The sequence below is a fragment of the Argiope bruennichi genome, chromosome 10 (genome assembly GCF_947563725.1).
Source record: "Argiope bruennichi chromosome 10, qqArgBrue1.1, whole genome shotgun sequence".
Classification (NCBI taxonomy): domain Eukaryota; kingdom Metazoa; phylum Arthropoda; class Arachnida; order Araneae; family Araneidae; genus Argiope; species Argiope bruennichi.
The window spans coordinates 112,002,362-112,023,324 of NC_079160.1; the positions used below are offsets into that span (position 1 = coordinate 112,002,362).

Here is a 20,963-nt window from a genome sequence, read left to right on the forward strand (position 1 = left end):
TTAATCATATTTTTTTCTTCTTATTTATGATTGCACAAAAAGTTGAATTAACACTATTTTAAAAAATTTCTTGTAATATACAAAAACAAAAGCAGGGAAAGATTTTCCAACATATGAATAACATTTTTTTCATTTCTATAAATACCATAATGTCTATTGAGAATCCGTTTTAAAATACCTTACATGTATTACAAGCAAAATACATTTCTTTTGTATGAAAGTACAACTTCAATTTAAATTATTTTTCATCAAAAAAATCTTTTATTTCAGAAAATCTTTTAATATATACACAACAAGGTTAATACTTTTCCATTTGCATGAACATCAAAATGTTTATTTTGTAATTCTTTTTCAAAAGAATTTTCCTCGACATTTATTAAATATACATACATATATTCTTATGCATGAGTGTACAAATGTTGAAGTCAAGTACCACTGTACGAAAATTCTTTAATGTACAAAAACAAAAAGCAGTGTCTATCATCAGTATGAATAAGAAAATGTTTAATATTATTACACTGTGAAATGTCATGCTATCAGGAACAAATAAAAGATGCAGATTCTTTTATTGTATGAGTCCGCAAATGCCTATCTAAATTAGATTTATAAGAAAATTGTTTATTGCAAAAATCACAAGAATAGGGTCTTTCACTTGTATGAGTTCGATAATGGTGCTTTAAATAATCCTTCCTTGAAAACTTTCTTCCGCATACAGAGCAAGAGTAGGGTTTTTCATCTGTATGAAAAAGAGTATGTCTATCTAAACCACGTTTTAGAGAAAACTTTTTACCACATATATTGCAAGAGTAGAACTTTGCATTTGTGTGAACTCGGTAATGTGCATTTGGGTGAATTCGATAATGTACATCTAAATTATATTTACTCGAGAATCCTTTATTGCAGATGTCACAAGAAAAGGGTTTTTCATTTGTATGAACAAGATAATGTCGGTTCAAAGTGCTTTTTTGAGAAAATTCTCTGTTGCATATCACACAAGAGTAAGGTTTTTCGTTCGTGTGAGTTCGATAATGTTCTTCTAAGTGACCCTTCCTAGAAAATCCTTTGCAGCACACATCACAAAAATAGGTTTTTTCATTTGTGTGAATTCGATAATGATCTTTTAAGTGAAGCTTCGTAGAAAATCCTTTGCAGCACACATCACAAGAATAGGCTTTTTCATTTGTATGAATTCTATAATGTATTTTTAAATTACTTTTTAGTGAAAACTGTTTATTGCATACATCGCAAGCATAAGGTTTTTCTTTTATGTGAGTTAGGAAATGTCTTTTTAAACCAGATATCAGTGCAAATGCCTTACCACAGTCGTAACATGAAAAACCTTTTTTATCCACATGAGTTAAAGCTTGTACATTTGTGCCAGTATTAAATGCTTTAGTATGGAGATCAGTATCTAAATGTTTTTCATTTATTTCTCCAGGTGCCTCCATCCTCTATAAAAATAATTAATAACCTTACCAGTGACGATTTTTCACTAGGTACTGCTTTTCATCTGCACATAATCAGCACTACATTCTTTTCTTTTTTTTTTGTAGGGGAAAAAATTTGCCTTTCCAATGTAAGGAAATTCATTCCAAGGACCCTAAAAAAAATTAATTTCTGTACTATATTAATGTACAATTTACCAATATTTCATGATTTTGCAAATTAAATTAATGTTCTTTAAATATCGAAAGGATATCGGCACTATCAAAATAAAGTTAACAACATCGCGTGCTCATTATCAAATTATTTTGTTAATCCAAGTGTTTTGTATTTCAGCAGCACTCATTAACTGTAACCGAACTTAAGTCGATGTTTTGTTTTTGTTCTTTTTTATTTTATATTCTTTCTACTCTAGTAATGAATAAACGATTTGAATTGAACGCTCAACTGTTTTCTTTTTTTCAAAGTCAGCATTATTTTGAATTCTTAGTTTGTTTCTACAACAATTTTTTATAATCATTTTACAAATACGCGTTTTGAGTCTCATTGATATACTGAATTGCACAATGAATTATTCTAACCAAGAATAGCGAAATATTTGTCATTAATGATTGAAATAATAGAATTGATTATTTTAACACTTAATAACTTGCAGCATGATGACGAACCCTCTTTCCAAAATCCTTTTCAATGAGTGCAATTTCAGTCAATAGTTTTGAAGCTAATATTAGTGTTTCTCTAACAATACTAATGACAATTAATAAAAGATATTCCCAAACGATCCATGCAACTTCAAAAATTTATTTTTACTTTCTCGTAAGCAAAGGCAAAATGTTGTGATCATTAAAAAAAAAATTCGAACTCGAAATTTTTTTTAATAATTGCAATATAACTCGACAAAGCTACGACGTTCCAGACCTCAATAAATTCGAAAAACAGATTTTTGTAATTATGCCTGTCTGTGAACATTATAACTCAAAAACATTTTGAGCTATACTCATAAATAATGCATGGTCTCTAATCTAAATTGATAAATTTCTATCAAATTTTGAATAAAATCCATTTGGAAGAAATCTGTATGCCCCGCTATCCGAATATTTATTATCTCGATAACTATAAAACGAAAAGAGTTAGACAAAATCAGATATATAGATTTAACATCTAAAGTGTAGATACATATCAAGGGTTGAACTAAAACTGTTAAGGGATTGATCGTCTATCGATATATAATTTCAGAAACATACAAACGATAAAAGATATAACTCAAACCAAAAAATGCAGTGATTTAAATATATTAAATTTGTATATATTTTCGAGGCTACAATTAAAGTTATGTTAAATTTTGATTTTAATCAACCAGAAAAAAAAATGCCACTAATACACATTTGGTTTTTTGATACTTTTGTATCGACTGCATCCCAATGATTCGTCGCTTAACATCGCATTTTAATAGGGTGTTTCATAACTACTAGCTGCCTTTGGTAACCAATTTGTTTGCCCAGATTATTAACTTTTTGTGCTGCTAAATGTTAATGAGTAAAGTGTATTTAAAAAATGTTTACCTTGTTATTTGATAAGAACGAAACACATGCATTTATTTGAAAAAGTCAAAAAAAAAAAAAAAATTATACCGCAAGGGAATTAAGAACTGTATATACTACGGAATAAACGCAAAAGTGAAAAATCTACTTCAAAATTCATGTCCAAAGACATGTTTCTATGTGATGAATGTTTTGAAGAATTAATTTACATTTCATAGCATTAAAAATTGTCTAATGCACTTTAAAAAATATTTAAAAATAAAGAAATCATAGAACAGAAATGAAATTGTAAATTGAAATTTAAAATTTAATTTCTTGAATTTTAAGAAAGTACAAAAACTATTTTTATGAGATAATAATTTGAATTCAATTTTATAAATAAGTATTCATCAATTTTTATAAGTAAGTCATAGCCATTATGCATCTGAAAATGGTTAAAAAAAATTTTTTCGCTTCATTTAAATTTTTATACTATTTCTTAATTTCATTTACATTTTCTTCCCTCTGATTGAATAGAGTTTTTTGTGAGTCTTATTCAGCACATTTCAAATAATATTTTTCTGATTCCTTAATTATCGAAGCGTTAAATGAAATGCCACTATAAAAAAGTACGATGAAATAGTCTGATTATTATTCCTAAAATGGATAAATTTGAATTTTTAGCAGCAAGGATCTCCTAATGCCAGCTCATAGAGTGATTTGATTATACTTGACTATTACAATTCGGCAATAAGCAATGTAAGCGATTTCTGTGCCACGCATGTTAGCATTTGATATTTTTATGGAAATTAATTCCACTAAACTTGAAAGGGTTCGCCTGTAGTGGCTGTATGGTGCAACACAATCAGCAGACCACAATAACAAATAACGATGTTTCATTAACACGAAGACACGAATACATAGACGACAAAACACATCCGAGACGTACACAAGCTATACACAGCAGAACTTAAACAAATTTCAGGCCACAAGTAGTATTCGATAGTAAACAACCACAACAGCACATAAAGCGGACAGACAGAACTCATCAGGAAAAGAGAATCCACGTAGCTATTCACTAAGATCTCTCCAAATAACTGTTATTCTCCACTGCCTCCTCACTTTAGCTGTACCCAACTGCTGACTCACTACTAAACGAATGACTACTCAACATACGACTCGAACGATGCTGCTTCAACACTGGTCTCTTAACACGCGGCACATGGCTCAATCCACCAATCACTTAAGCTCTACTCAACGATTGCGCTTCGTTGGACTGATACAGCAAATTTGTTGTTGATTCAACACACACTCACTATATTACTGACTTCGGCTTGTAGAACCGGTCTTTTATAGCTTCTGATTCAGGGAAGAGAAGGTTCTCGAAGAATCAAGAATAACTCGCATGCTACTGGTCCTGTCGCTAAATAGTCGCCAAGTCCAAGACATTGATATGACGTCCGATCAGCATCCAATACAGCTGATCATAAAACGGTCTTTCCTACGATGGAACAAACTGTGCTGGGAAGGAGCATTAAACAGATTCGTAACAATATAGATTGCTCATCACTGACATTCGCTTGATAATACATAAATATATTCATCGCAGAATGTGCATGAATGTTTCGGAGAGATCACTCACGCTGGGTTTAAAATGTCAGTAACAAAACTATTTGCAGCTACGGATAGAACAGCACAAAGGGTTGATATAGTTCCACCTGAAATCCTTCCATATTCCGAATAATGTCAAAGTAATATTGAAATCTCTTCCAGGAACATTTCAGTATGGCCAACTACTCAAGTTCATGTACATTCTGTGTACAATGAATATTGTTGTATTCTGCTTTTAAGGTGCCATTTGAAATGATTTGGAAAGGCTTCCAAAAATGTGTTATGCATGTTATATACATTTCATAGCAGTGCTAAGAAGCCGACATCAATTTTTAGTTTCTCACATAAGAAGTATATAAAAAGAAAGAAATTACTGTAATATTCAAAAAATTCAACATCTAGATTTAGACAAATCATCACGCTTCAGAATTCCCTCAGTCCAAAAAAATACATTTTACTCTTTCGTGCACGAAATATAGAGAAAGGACTGTAATCGTCAAAAAAATCTGAACAGGATTTTGACGAATCTCAAATGGTTTAGACCTCCCTCAATTCGAAAACCAGATTTTTGGTATTATGTCTGTCTGTCTATAACAAAGATAATTCAAAAACACTTTGAGCTAGATGACTGAAATTTGGTATGCAGTCTTTATACCCAATTTGTATATTTCTATCAATTTTTTGAGAAAAATTCATTCAGAGGAAATCTGTCTCTCCGAATATAATTCAATGAAATAACTACAGAAAGAAAAGAGCTAGATAGATAAAATTCGATTTATAAATTTAACACATATAGTATAGTGTTAATATATTAAGTGCTTTCATGTATTTTGATCATTTTTCCACTTTAAATAGGCATTTATTAAGAAAAATTGGTTTAATATATTTCAATGAAAATATTTTCCATCTCTTTTTACAACTTTTCCCCATCTTTCTGGCAACATGGCAATACCGAGTCGAAAGAACGATTTTGGTTTGGCAGCTATCGAATCATCAATCTTTTTTTTTTTTTTTTTTTTTTCGAAAACGTAGGGTTTCCCCTACGTTATTTATTGAAAAAGGCGCCCTAAATTTTTTTCTTCGTCAGAATGTATTGAATTTAATGAAGTAGAAAATTCTCATGTGAAAGGACCCTGCAAATTAAAATCTGAACATTCGTAACCTTGCCTAAAGCCCACAATTTTATGCGGGGGGGGGGCAAAAAGGCTAACATCTTTACTCGAGAATGTGTGAAAAAGTTTCAAGAAATCATTCCCCCTCGTTTATCATTCCTGTTATCATAAATTTGTGATATCATTTAAAAATTCTCGAATGAGATAGAAGATTTTTCCCATTCTTCCTTCGAAAATTCCGTTGGGTTGAATAACAGATTAATTTGTGGCACATGGCCCTTCCCTCTTAGAAGGCGCCATTTTCAATAAATATATATTTAAGTGTCGTCCTGTCTAACCGGGAGCTCCTAGAAGGCCCCACCTCAAAAAAAAAAAAAAAAATGCAGTGACAGTCATGTTAATAAAGGAATCATTTCCTAAATAGATTTCACTAACTTGATGGATACTAAGCAAATGTGGGCTTCACATCATTTGAGAGTTTTCATAAACGTTTCTGCCCCCTCCCCCTCCAAACTCATCAGGACGAGCATTTCTAAGGAACAAAGCACACACCTTGGGTATTCAATCAATTACAGTCACACAGTATTTCATCAATCACACACATACTATCAAAGGATTAAGATCTACATTTCATTTTCTTTAAATTTTCTTACATAGATTATTGCCCCCCCCAGCCAATACTGTTTGGTTTTGCTACTTCAGAGATGCAAGAATATTTGGTGTAGCGTCTTTGTTTACCAAAGAAAAAGTTAACTGTTTTTAAATTCAGACAAATAGTCCATTGCTGTTTATGAACATTTTAACTTATGCTAGAGGTAAACAATAAATTATTCAAGAGATACATCTTCACATAATCAGCTAATAGCAGTGTACTAAAGAAAAAGATGAAGGAAGGGAAGTAGGAACCAATAAATATTAAATTTTCAGTTACATATATATTTGAATGAATAGTATAGTATAGTATCATATCTCATAATTTAGCTATACTGAATCTAATAAAGTAGAGCTAATTAAAAAAAAAAAAAAAAAAACTGCTTTTATGTTTGAAACTAACACACCAAATGCAGTTAAAATTAGTTTTAAAAAAATCTAAGACACTAAACTTTTTTCTTTTTGTATAAGTGTGTTATCATTAAATAAGAATTTTGAAAAAAATTTCTGAATCAATCTTATTAGCATTTGAGTGACAAGACTTTTAAAAGACTTTAGAACTTTTCTAAATAACACAAAATTTAAAATTCATTGTCCACTAGTTTGAAAAAAAAGAAGAGCTAATTAATTATAAACAGATTAAATAGATATAACTAGAATATTATTACCAGAATACTGTCTATATTTCCCTGCTTATCATTACATTACAAAAAAAAAAATGAAATTAACCCATTAACTGCTTTTTTTTTTTTTTTTTGAAATTTTTGATAGATAAGTTATATATATGCACAAAATGTTATGTAATAATATAATTGTATTTAAATTATGTTTTCTTTTGAGAATATTTGATATTTTTGAAAAAGGATAACATTATAAAATGGTTAATAAAGCCATTTTAATAAGAAACAAAAGACTAAGCAAGTAACATATCAATACTATAGCCTTCTAAATGATACTTTAATTTACAGTATTTCATTATAATATAAAAACCAAAAATATAATGTTTCAAATATGACAATTCTTTTTTGTTCCATTTGTTCAACTAATTCAAAATGTTTTCTTTGTTATAAAGAAATAAAGTATAGAATAGATACTTTCTGCTACACACAATATTGACTGATATATATATATATATATAGAGAGAGAGAGAGAGAGCGAGAGAGAATGAAATTGAGCTGTCAAGTGTACCAAATTTATTTGTGGCCCTCGAGTGGTGTACATCCGAAATTTTCAAATGGGGATGGCAGTTAATAGGTTAAAAGACCTGTCATTTGACTTCTATTGTACTTTAACAAGTTTCTAGAGTTTAATTGAGTGTATTCTTGATTGCTTTTAAAATCTGATATTTTTTTAAAAGGAGATCTGATATTTATTAACGGAATGTAATATTCAATTTTAAAGCCTGATAATTTGCTTAGTGGAACAAGTGTTTGAGATGCAGCCTTCTGAAATTCAGGTAATCAAATTGTTGTCTTTTTAGTGCATGGAAATAAAATTTCATAATCCATAAATGGGAATCGTAGCATCTAATGGGTTAATTAATTTGAGATGAATCATCATGTAAAATTAAAATATAATAAATAAATAATAAGAGATTCATTCTTATTACAGATCATGATTGATATAATTGATGGACTTATGATTTCTTCCTAATCTAAATAATTCATAGAATTAAAAGACGTCATTCTGTTTGCATAGCTTCAACCGTCACTAAACTTGATGTTGTTACTATTCTGTTAGATAGAATGTGGCAACGAAATATCCACTTTCATTTAAGATTTGGTAATGAGAGTTTGCATTAGCATTTGGTAGAGTTTTACAGGGATACCATTAACAGAATTGTAAAGAGTTAATTATTAGAATCATTAAGAGTTAAAAAAAAAAATCCTCTTTTGATAGGAAATGAAAAAGTTAGAATAGTGAATCAAATAAGATATGAGAAATCGGCAAAATCTGAATTTAGTGTGTCTTTTATTTCACCAATGCCAAAGGTACAAAATTGCCACTCAAGATGGATGACAATATAAATACTAAACTACTTGTAACGAAACAATTACAGTTACCACCAATTTTTATTCAAATAACAAGATTTATTGCTAATGATATTTTTATCTAAGAACACTTCTTTTTTAACCTTTATGGGACACAATTCATTTTTAGAATTCTGAAATAACGAACTTTTGTATATCAGTTGCACAGGTCTGTACTATAGATAGTAAAATTTTAATTTGTGATGCCTTTGACATCTGAAGAAGGCACTTTGCAGAATTTTTTTAACTTAAAAAAACGTTCTATAGTTTCGTTATCAGCAGGAACCTAATAGCATTGCTAGTTGATTAAACTTCTAAGAATAACAAGAACAGCACAAGGAAAGATGAAAGCATCCGTTCCTCATAACATCAGTCTCTAGCAGTTCAGCTACCAGATAATAACATAAAAATTGCACCTTTTTCAGATAAGTGTTATTTTAAAGTCACACATCTTAATGTCAGATGGCGCTAATAAATTAAAAACATGATTCAATCCTTTTCAGATTATAAACAAAAATTATTTTAGTAATAAAATGTTCTCATTTCATATAAAATTTGAAGTGTTACATGTTGAAATATCTGTGCCATATACCAATGCATGTTTATACTTGGGAAAAGTTATAGTATGTAATTATAAGAACATTTCATCAGCCCTCAGAGGCTGCATCACTAATTATGGAGAGTCTAAAAACAGATTTTCTTTAAATAATACTGTCCATTTACAAATTAATTTCGTCACCACCTCTGATTTATATGTTGATATAAATGAGATTTATTGGAACATGAAATATTATTGAAATAAATATCATAATACACGAAAACATAAGACTAGAAAACAAAGAGTTCAGATAATAGCAAATGCAGCTGAGGATAATTTACCTGCTTTGTAAACGAATCAGTGTTTTCATACAGTCATCTGTGAGCCCTATTTTTAATTCCATAGGATTTGCATTATATGATAGAAATATGTGTTACTAAGTTTAGAAAAATTTTAATAAAGTAGTATTTGAATATAAAGAGTGAGGGATATAGCGACAAAGGCTATTTTCTTCAATAAAGTAATATGGATATTCGAATACTGCTAAGTTTGTTTTGTTTACAATGTTCACTCTTCGAAACTAATAATTAATCTGTAAGTGATGGATCCGAATCAAAAATTTTGCACAGTAAACATCCGAATCCGGGAAATGGACAAATGATTTGAATTCACTTTTGTAGCAAGGAAAGAAGTTTCTACTATTTTCACCATACTCATTCAGTTCGAATAAGTTATTTCGAATAATTCAATTATTATCACATTCTACGGATTTTTTTAAAAGTGTCACTTAAAATCTTTTAAACCAGATGCTTCCGATTTGGAGAAGATTATTGTCGTGCAGGAAGAATTCATTGATCAGTTTGTAAATTTCAGAAGAATAAAAAAAAAAATCATAAAATTTATTTCAATATTTTCCTTGAAATAAATTTTAAAATTTAACAAATTTGGAGTATTTCATTAATTTTTAAAGTTGGCTTGCCATATAATGTAATAATAGAAATTATATCAATAACGTAATGGCAACAATTCTCTGAGCACTGATTATTGCTGTTTTGTCGACTTTGGTGCCGTGTTTGTTTACCATGTGGTTCAAGTAGCAGGAAATTGTATAATTAAAGACAAAATGGCTGAAAGAGAATTTTCATGCATAAAACAAGTGGTCAGGACAGTTCAAATACCTCTTCCTGCAACGTTTATATCTAATGAAATCGCTGGCATTACAGAAATTTTAGAGAGTTGGAAGCGTCAGTACAAGAAGCAGCTTCAAGGTGTTGTTGTCAATTACAGAAATTTGTCGCTCTCATCTCCTACCGGATTCATTGCTCCTAATAAACCATTTGTGTATTATAATGTCAAAGCTACATTTGACCTATTTTGTCCGAAGCTTGGTGACATTGTTAAGGGAAAGATAAATCGCATAAGTAAGGAACACATTGGATGTCTTATTGAAGAAACCATAAATGCCACTATTCATTTGTCCAAAGATTCACCACAAGATTTATCACCATTTATAAATATTGATCAGGAGATTTTGTTTGAGATTTCTAGTTTTAATTATGAGCGAAAAATGATACGTGTAACAGGTAAAATTACTCCTAAGTGTATCCAACTGATGAGAGACTTGTTTCCTTCACAAGCATGCAATAGTTTAGTTGATAATCCTGAAATATCAAACAATACAGATGAAGGAATTGGGACCAGCAATGAGAGTGCTGATGATGGAGTGCTGAATCGTAACTCGGATGAGTCTAAAATTAATAGTAACGATGTGAATTTTAAAAAACCTTTTTCAAGAGATATCAAATCTAAAAAGCAGTCTTCTAAAAGGTCTAAAAGTGATAGCGAATCTTCCTCCAACGATTCATCAGACATATCATCTTCTGATGAGAAGCCAAAGAAGAAATATAAAGTTTCTAAAAAGTCAAAAAGTGAATCTTCTTCCAAGGACTCATCAGACATATCATCTTCTGATGAGAAACCAAAAAAGAAAAAGAAGAAATATAGTGATAAAACTAGCCAAGATATGGGTGATCATTTGAATATCAATAGTCTATCAAATGTAGTTTCCAGTGATACATTGATTGAAAATTTCAGCAATTTTAACCAGAATGGAAGTCTGAAAGTATTAAAGGAAGAAGTTTCATCTGATGAAGACAACACTCATGATAAAAAGCATAAAAAGAAACAAAGACAGGACTCATCCCCTTCCCTTGTTGAGGAATCAAACAATCCCATTCTGAATGGAGGTGTATCAGACTTGGATAAATCTGCAATTAATAAAATTGACAAATTGTCTAAAAAGCGCAAAAGGGAAAGTGAATCTTCATTAATAGATACATCAGAGCTATCAACTGCAGATGAAATGCCAAAGAAAAAGAAGAAACGTAAAGATAAAAGTGTTTCACTTTTAGAAAAAGAAATTAAAGAAGCATTGCTAAATATGCCTATTGATGATATTTCTCGTGCAAAGCTATCAAATATAGTTGAAATACATAAGAAAAAGAAGAAACATAAAGATAAATCTATTCCAGCTCCAGTTTTAGAAAATGGAAATAGAAATGAATTAGTTGAAGATCCTGATGAAAATATTGCTACTATTCTGTCTCTAAAACGGGAAATATTTTCACCAGTAAGAACTATTGATAATATTGTTCCTGAAATTAAGGACAAAAAGAAAAATAAAGACAAAAAAACTAAAGAAAAGAAAAGGTCAAAAAAGAAAAAGGGAAAAGTTCTTGGCTCAGGAGCTGTTCTTAAAAAAGATAGGAAATCACATAAAAAAGGCCCAAAGAAAAATAAGTTAGATGGTGAACAATCTAAAAAACACAAAAAAAGTAAAAGTCATAAAAAAGACAAAAGTGAAAAGAAGAAAAAGAAAGACAATTCTAAGAGCAAAAAAGTTTCTGATAATATTAAATCTGAAATTGATTAAATCGATTCTTTTTAAGTTTGTTTCTCGAATTGTTTTTTCAGAATAGTAATATCTGAACTATTAAAATATATATTGATTATATTAGTTGTTAAATTATTGACAATAATTATTAAAACATTTTATTTGTGCATTTGCATGCCTTAATACGATCTGTTGAAAGAAATTTGATAACTGTTTGTTAATATTTTGATCAAGATTAAAATATTTTTTTCAACTTTGTGAGGAAAAGAAAAGAATCAAAAGATAATTAATGTTTCCTCTGCTCTCAACTAAAAATGTTATAAATAACTTTATTTAATTATATATATAAGCACTTACTCATATTTAATTGTAATAGTTTTAGTATAAAATAGTAATATCTTCAGTTGTTTTGAAATCTCTTAAATGGTGATTAACATAAACAGAATTTCTATTGATTTTAAATTTGAGTTGTATCAACTTTTTCAGTTTAAAAGAATTTTAGCTTGAAGTGAAGTAAATTTTTTTTTTAAATGTCAAAATCAAAAGAAATGTAATTTTCTTATTCCCAACAGGAAATGAAAAAAGATAAGCAAGTAATTTATTGTTATATGTTTATGTAACAATAATCATGCAACTATGGTTTCATTAATTTACCAAACATTTTTTTCGCGGCACTTAGAAAGTAAATTATTGCTTATACATTTAGTTAATAATTTCCTTAATTTGTCAGAATGTTTTCACTAAAAATTTGTAAAGTGCTATAAACTCATGTGAGTGTTGCAAATAATTTTTTATGCTTTTTTTTTTATTATATGGACTAATTTAAATGAAAACTGTATTATTTAAAATAAAAAATTATGTTTATACATAAACTTTATTGATATAGTAAGTAATTCACTAATTTCTCATTTTTAAAAGGCCGATGTAAAATGATAAATAAATGAAAAGAAGTATAATTGACATTTTAATAAATACAACACGTTGTAATTGACATTTATTTAACAGTAAAAACTAAAGTTTTTTTTTAATTTGATTGCTTCCAATTTATGTAGTATGTATAGTATTACATAATATTGAAAACAATTCAATTTTAATACTATATTTATAAGAAAGGGAAGGGGAGGAATCATACAACTGTATAGTCTACCTAGAGTTTTAATAATACATTTATTTTTTATGTACATGTAGGTATATTTTTAATTAAAAATATCTATTCATTACATGATGTTTTGATTGCTTTTAAGTAAAGTAATTTTTAATCAAATTTCATTGAATGTTTTTTCGTAAGTGTTTTAGAAAACAAAATCTATTCAAAGTTTTTAATGGAGTTAATTGAATCCTTAAAAGAAAATGGGATAACTTTTGAAAATTCTTCTTCATCGCCTTTATAATTAGCACCAGAACAATTTGTCTTCTGTTAATTCATCAATTATGAATAATTAACATGTCATGATATTAGTATTAAACTTCACATCCTCCTTAAAGATGTTCTAGAGGTTTGAATTGAAAAGAAAATATAACCGAAGCTTTGCATCATATAAAAAAAATAGTTTATCAATACAATTGGAAACAAATCAGGGCTATGATGAAAAGGCATATAACTAATATGATCATAAATGAGAAATATTTAAAAAAATATTTTACAGAATTAAAAAAAATTAATTAGTTTTGATGGGCAACATGATTGAAATAACTATGTTCATGATTTATCTTGACATTTTATAAGTCTTGATAAATATTGCATGAACAATTGATTGAGATCTATTTCTGATGATGCCAGAGGAAGATAAGCTGTTGAGAATATATTCTTTGAATCATTTTCAACAATGTTTCCAAAACATTTCAGATTTTAAAAGTTGTTGATAAATTTTTAAATGTAATATTTTTGAACATTAAATAGTCATTTTTAGTAAAAATAAAAGGAGATGTGCGTTGTCTATTCTTTAAATCAGTAACTGGCAGTGTATCATAAATATACTTAGGGCATTAAAACATGCATTTAGGAATATTTTTTTTTTCAAAAATGTTGCTAAATTTTAAAATAAGTCAAAATTATGGTATTTCTCTAGATAATTGAAATATTTGATAGTATTTCAACCTGATAGTGCACATGAATTATTCTTTCGTTGTTCTAAAATTCTGAAACATGATTCTAAAGATAAAAATTTGATCTTTTGCTCTTTTTTATATTTAAGAAAAGTAAAATTTGAAAAAAAAGTTTTTTAAAAAATTTGTGTATTTAAATTGAAATTGTTTTATGAGATTTAATCATTATTCTTTTATTGTTGAAGCTATGTTAAATAAATAAATAAAAAAAGTTCTCCTTTGGTATTAACTTTTAAAATTATGTAGAAAACAACATTATGCTTAATAATATCTTTGATAAATATTACTGATAATTTCAGAAAAACACAACTTTAATTTTTTAAAAATATTGAGCATAAGTACACACGAATATTGTCCAAAATATATTTGTACCACATATTATAGCTCTAAGTGTAATTTTTATTACTTTATTTAAGATGGTACAGAAAAAAAAGTCACCTGATCTGGTTACCTGTGTTCATGCATTAATTGTGGAGTTTTCCCTAAAAATATTAGTTATCGAATGCACACCAAATAAAGCTACGTTTTTTTTAAAAGCAGGTGAAACATAATAGCAAATAAATGATAGTTTGAGTAAAATTAAGAGTTAGGGTATAATTGCATATCTTAGAATTTAAATTTGTAAATACAACAGAAAAGTATAGATATAGCACTGAATGGAATTGATTGTTGCTCTAAAAAATCATAAATATTATTGAATTTTTTGATTATAATTAGTATTCTTAAATGCAGATACTCTGTCATCTCAAATTGCACTTCATCACAACAGAATTTATTTTTAACCACTATTCCCATTTAATACTAGAAACTCGATTGCAACAAATAATTTTTTTCCATGATAAATTCACTTAAAATAAGAATTATAGTTATTATAAAACAACCCAAAAGAATTTATAAAGATTAATCAAACAATTAATATTCATTAATGCGATAGGTAGTATAGCACTATTTTGCACAACTTAAGCATGCAAATATCTAATTCGTGAGCACAAGCAGAGACGGATTATTATATAAGTGATCCTAAAGCCCTAGCCTTTAATATTTTTTTTGCAATGTTATGAAAGTAATTTAATTTTATGTTTTCATTTAATTACAAATTTCATGCAATCGAATTTATTCAAATTAAAAATTGTTTAAATTAATTTTGGAACATTATTTTAGTAACATTCCTTAATGTTTATCATTTGCAAGTTTTATGTCATTTTATAATTCTAAAATTATTGGGTTTCATAATTTCAAAAAAAAAAAAAATGTTCGATTCTATTATTAAATATTACTTTGATTCTGTTGTCTTTTAAAAACTATTTTGTTTAAAATTATGTTTTATTTATTTATTTTTTTACACAATATACTGAAGTCAGCATTTTAGAAAACGATCTGTAATTAAGTGTTTTGTTTTCAGCATTTGCTACTTTTATAACTACTTCTAGAAAGATTAAATCAAAATTGATTAAAAAATACTTGATTTTAAAAGTTCGGAGAAGAAAAGGGGGATTCGAGTTGTGCATTACCTAAAGCTTCCTAGAAGGCTTTGTTCCAGCCCTAATAATGTAATAGTGATCCACTATTATGAAAAACATTAACAGTTGAATATGAATTATTACTGAATTGATATTTGTAAAAATGGATCTGTAATTATTTATTGAATTTTTAAGGTCTTTATCTATAACATATGTCTAATATGCATAAAAAATTAACAATAGTCAATTCTGAATACAAATTTATTAAACAACAAATTTATCAAAATGAAAATGTACATAAAAGTATCATTTATTAATGATTATTTTTTTTATCACAAAATAACAAATGGACAGTAAAAAAAGACTGGAAAATGAGGAACTGTTATGAACGGCTTAAAAATATTTCTATTTTCAATCAAAATATTATACATAATCTGAAACACACATGACAGTTTTTTGATAAATAATTGGAGCAGGAATTTTTATTCTGTTAAAAATTTATACAAAAAAAAAAGAATTACAAACAGCAAAGTAAGATATAGTTATTTATTTTTATAACATTTTCATCAAACTGTAGAGTTAAATACATGATGTCAATATGACACTATAATTTCAATTGCATTTATACTGCCCAACTTTTAATAAGGTTTATAGATGAAATGTAAAGATTTACTAAGCAAATTATATTAGTTACATAACTGATGATGTGCAGAGTGCCCACTCTTAATTGTATTTCAAAAACTTGTTTCTAAACTATAGAGTTGGGCATATATTTCTAACTGAAGAAATACTCTAAACTACAAAGAATTATATTTTAAAATTATTTGTGTCAATTATTGTACTGCTGAAATAAATTAACAAAGTCTGAATTTTTATACTGCCCTTATTAAGTCATATTTAAGAAAATATTCTTGACACATTAATATTTTAAACAAAAATAGTTCTGTGATAAACTGTCAAAGTTATGAGTGCATCGTTTGTTGCTTCTTCAGATAACATCAATGGCTTCTTGCAGGAGCTTGCTAAGTAATGCATGGAATTTCCTTGAGATGACTGATGACTAGCTTAAAATATAATGAAATTCAGAGTTCAAAATTTGCAATTTTTATTTACAAATATGGCAACTTGTTTAAAATTTTAGTGCATCAAGAATGATTTACTAAATATAAACCAATAGGGTAAGGGGATTGAATACAAATTCAGCCTTTGAATTTTTTTTAAATACGACATTTACATTTTATATTCAAATTAATAAAACTTTCTGTTATTTAGAGCATTTTTTCAATTGCAAATGAATGCCTATCAACAGGTTTTAATGAATGCCTTATATAAAATTAGGAGACAAAAAAATAATTATGATCAAATATATTAAAAATTAAAAAAAACCAGAAAAATTCAATCTTGAAATTTAAGATAATCAAGTTTTATGATATTTATTCATACCATACATTAATTTCAAAAAATAGGTATGGCTTTTAAAAGCTTAAATTAAAAACTATTATTTTTTTAATGATTTATGACACATTTTAACTTTACTGCTGTTTACTAATGATTTCATTTTATTAATGATTTTTTATATAAAATTTTCTTTCCATCGAAATGTCAACACATTTATATACAATCAAAATAAATTCTAAAATTCATTATATAGTTAATAGCCATGAAATGACACGTTGGCTAACATGCTAAAGAATTTTTTTTTTTTTTTTCTTTAGCATGAACAATTCTAAACTTTATCTATGCATTTTGTACATTTCAAAATAAAACAATTATATTTAAAAAAATCACAATGAAAAAATGAATTGATGTACATAAAAAGTGTAAAATGATACAAATACTCAAAGACATAGCACCATGAAGAAAAACACAAAATAAACATTAAATATACTAGACACATATTGAATTGTAATTAAGCTAACTTATGATGGAAAAAGAACATATAACAACATAATACAAAAACATTTTTTTTTTTTTTTGGCATTTTGTCACAGCAAATAATTTAGAAATTAGAAGTCAGAATCCGAAACAGGAAGAAAGAAAGGAAAAAAAAAACAAAAAAACACAGAGTAAAATAAATTTATTACTTTCAAATAGCTTTTAATGTTTGTCAAAATGTTTTGAGGGATTATCAATTCATAAACAATAATATAAAACAATTTAAAATTAAAAATTTTAAAATAAATATAATCTTGCATTGCAATATTTACTGGACTAGAATTATAAATTAAAATACCAAAAAATTCTAAATATTTAATATAAGTTGTTTTTTAACATTTTAAATGCAGTATAGCTTAAAACATATAACACAAGTTGGAATAAATTCAGAAATGTTTTTTCAACCAATCTAATGTGAAGACATTTTCAAGACAAAAACATTTCTTAAATATCAATTATAATTCCAGCCACTATTTTTTTTAAAAATAATTCTTAATAATAAGATTAAAAAAACAAACAGATTTCCCACAATAAAATGAAAACAGCACCTCAATAAAAAGCAAAAGCTTCAATATATTACATGTTCTAACCAATGCGATGCAAAATTTTGTGAATAATAAAAACTGCAAGAGAGGTGGACGGTTCATTTACTACGCAGGCACACATAAAGTTAACAAACATTTACAAAATTAATATAGAGATCTATAAAAGTCTTTAAAATGCTATATAAAATATACATTCTATCAGAGTAACAAAACAATATATCTGAATGGCAATTAGCAAAACAAAACACAAATATTGAATATTTTCCATCACAGAATATAAAAGGCTTCTCACATTAGTAGATAGTCAGATAAATGTAACAAATCATAATCATTTCAAATATATTATGACTCTCAAAACAAATAAAACCATAGCAAACTTCATAAGAGGCAAGAAATTGGAATTCTTATAGATTATTAAATACATATAAAATTCATTCTTAAAAACAGCAAAGTCAACCTGATTCATATAAAAAAAGCCTTTGTAATTCAATTTTGCTTTTAATAAGAGATATTTAGCACTTCCCTTGTCAAACTATAATTCATTATAGTAACTTTAGTGCATATCTAATCTTTTTATATTTAACTATGAACTAAAAATTTTTAAGGATATAAATTATATGTAATATGAAAGGAGAATGATTAGCAAAAATAATTATGATTGTTTAAACCCCAATGAATAGTATGATAAATTAAAACTATACTTTTAGTATTTTTTATATCAGGGCTTTATAAACTGAAGGATGTAATCCAAAGCAGAATTTAGTGCATTAATTTTGTGGTCATAAAAATATTCATATAGAATTTTTAACATTATAAAACAAAAATCAACGATATCAAAATATTTCAACAAGATTTTATAAATGGAAGCATTCACTTAAATTTCTTTTCCACAATAAAATCATTTATATTTATTGTTATCCTTCTTATCTACTTGGAATCAAGAACAAATTAGAAATTTCAAATTGATAACCACTTTTGCTACTTAAAAGGGACTGTAAACAAAACAAAAAAGTTGAAAAGTTCTACTTTATAGTAATTTTATGATTTTAAAAATGCACATTTTGTAAGAAATATACATTTTATATACCTTTTAAACACCAAAGAATTCATAATTTATACTTTCAATAATGTGAAACAATGAAAGTTGACAAATTTTTTAGGAGTCTAATAAAATTCAGGAAGAAAACCAAGTCGACTGAGTTTTAAGTTATTAAATAAAAATTTCCATTTATAGAGTTGCCACATATCTTGCAGAAAATTCAACAAATGCAAGGAAACATATAAATAAATGATATGTTGATATATAAAATACATGCAGTATTTGAGCACTGTTGATTGGAATAAATGTAATCTCAATAAAAGAGAAAAACATTTATCAGATCATTTGTTTTAAAAACTCTTGCAAAAAGAGCTGCAATGGTATATCAAAATTTAAATTCATAATAATGTCATTTATATACATATAAATTTTTCAATAACAAACACATTTTACAAAAAAGTGAGAAGCTTGTAGAAAACATATGTACATAATCTTTTAGCATGACTGAAATGGCACTTCTAATGAAGTCTGTTGTTAAAACACTAAGTCCTTTAGGTTTCTAATCCTTTCAAGCATTCATTTTTTTATGAACAAATTAACCCATAGAATGGGACTATCCAGCACCTGAATCTTCTTAAAATGACAACACTTGAATGTACAAAGGATGATTTTCTATCTTCCAACCATCATTTGCGAAACTCGTTGGGATGAATTTCAATATTCCATCTGGTTGATGGAGGGTTAACTGGCTTGTATACTGTATATACTGGGTGCTTCTTTGGCTATATAATGGAAAAACAAAAAATATAAACAAATAAAAAATTAATAAAATCAGTTTTTGACATTTCTATCAATGCATTAAACAGTATTTTAGTCTTTAATTTATAATTCATTATTATAAACATAAAGAATCTTCAAATCAATTTATTTTTCAAATTCAATACCAGATGGCGTTACTAATGTATAATAACCTTTTAATTAAATCCATTCATTAGCTGAAAATTAAGTTCTGAAAATACTGAATAATATACTTTTATCAAAAAAACATAAGTGCATTAAATTTTAGTGAAAATAAATTACAAAATTCCTTTTTCACATACCTAAAATAAATTAACCTAAATAAAATTGTAATAACAAAATATATAATAGATAGTTTAGAAGAACAGATACCACATAAAAAATGACTGGGATTCTGATAAATGATGCACCAGATCAAGCAGAAAATGAGAAAAAATTGTAATGGAAATATGAATTTTTAACTCAAAATATTACAGAATGATAATATTTAAGGCTTGATTCCTCTATTTCTATTTTATTTCTTTTATATTTACTATTAATTATATATCAATAACTAGCAAAGTAAAAAAAAAAATCATAAGCACAAAAAATGAAATATTATTGCAATATGTGTAATAAAAATCTTGTAACTAAAATAATTAAAAAATGCATTTAATTTTTAAATTTACAAAAATTTTAAAAACTACATGGGAATAAAATTGGTTTTTGTGTATTAATGTGCTCTGCAGTTATTTAAGAAAAAAAAATTCTAAAATATGAATAAACTTGAAAATAAAACTCTAATGAGCCACCAATTATTCTAAAGGTAAATTGCATGTCAAATTAATGATTTGCAAAATGCTTCGAAAAAAAAATTCTTTGTACATGTCACATCATGCAATTTACAGATAGATTTAAGTAACCTATAATCATTAGCATATTAGAAGAATGGATATTACATATTTTATTACCTCAGAAAATAGAGCTGGATTACATAAATACCGACAAAAAGTGCAAAAATTTGTACAGTGGAAATGGTTAATAAGGACCAGTTTTCCACCCTTAACCACTGCTCCAATTTCACTAATTTAATATGAAAGATCATGACTCATAAATATTTCATCAACAATAAATGACCTCATACTATTCTCATTTTTGAGGGATAGAACAAAATAACACTTTCAAAGTATTTCCACCCTAAACAATTACATAGATTTTCACTAATTAATTTTTCCATTTTTCAAGCAATATTAATAAATCAACTACGTTTGTTATCAAGGTACGATTTAAAATAGTAATTATT

At 27.1% G+C, this 20,963-nt stretch overlaps 3 protein-coding genes across 3 annotated transcripts in view; 1 reads left to right on the forward strand and 2 right to left on the reverse strand.

Moving 5' to 3' along the window:
- Window positions 1-303: 303 nt before the first annotated feature.
- Window positions 304-9,451, reverse strand: LOC129988500 (gastrula zinc finger protein XlCGF7.1-like). The gene is made up of 2 exons (XM_056096747.1): window positions 9,247-9,451; window positions 304-1,600 (listed from the first exon to the last, which is right to left on the reverse strand). The coding sequence occupies exon 2, from the start codon at window positions 1,446-1,448 to the stop codon at window positions 537-539; it is 912 nt and encodes a 303-aa protein (XP_055952722.1). The 5' UTR covers window positions 1,449-1,600; window positions 9,247-9,451; the 3' UTR covers window positions 304-536.
- Window positions 9,452-9,950: 499 nt separating this feature from the next.
- LOC129987414 (glutamic acid-rich protein-like) lies at window positions 9,951-11,894 on the forward strand. Its single transcript, XM_056095389.1, has one exon. It carries the CDS (start codon window positions 10,029-10,031, stop codon window positions 11,835-11,837), a length of 1,809 nt encoding a protein of 602 aa, XP_055951364.1. The 5' UTR covers window positions 9,951-10,028; the 3' UTR covers window positions 11,838-11,894.
- Window positions 11,895-15,646: 3,752 nt separating this feature from the next.
- LOC129988278 (protein croquemort-like) overlaps window positions 15,647-20,963 on the reverse strand; it is a 28,388-nt gene continuing 23,071 nt past the window's right edge. The window contains exon 13 of the mRNA XM_056096466.1: window positions 15,647-19,665. Coding sequence (XP_055952441.1) covers window positions 19,570-19,665 — 96 coding nt within the window. The 3' untranslated portion in view covers window positions 15,647-19,569. The remainder of the gene's footprint in view (window positions 19,666-20,963) is intronic.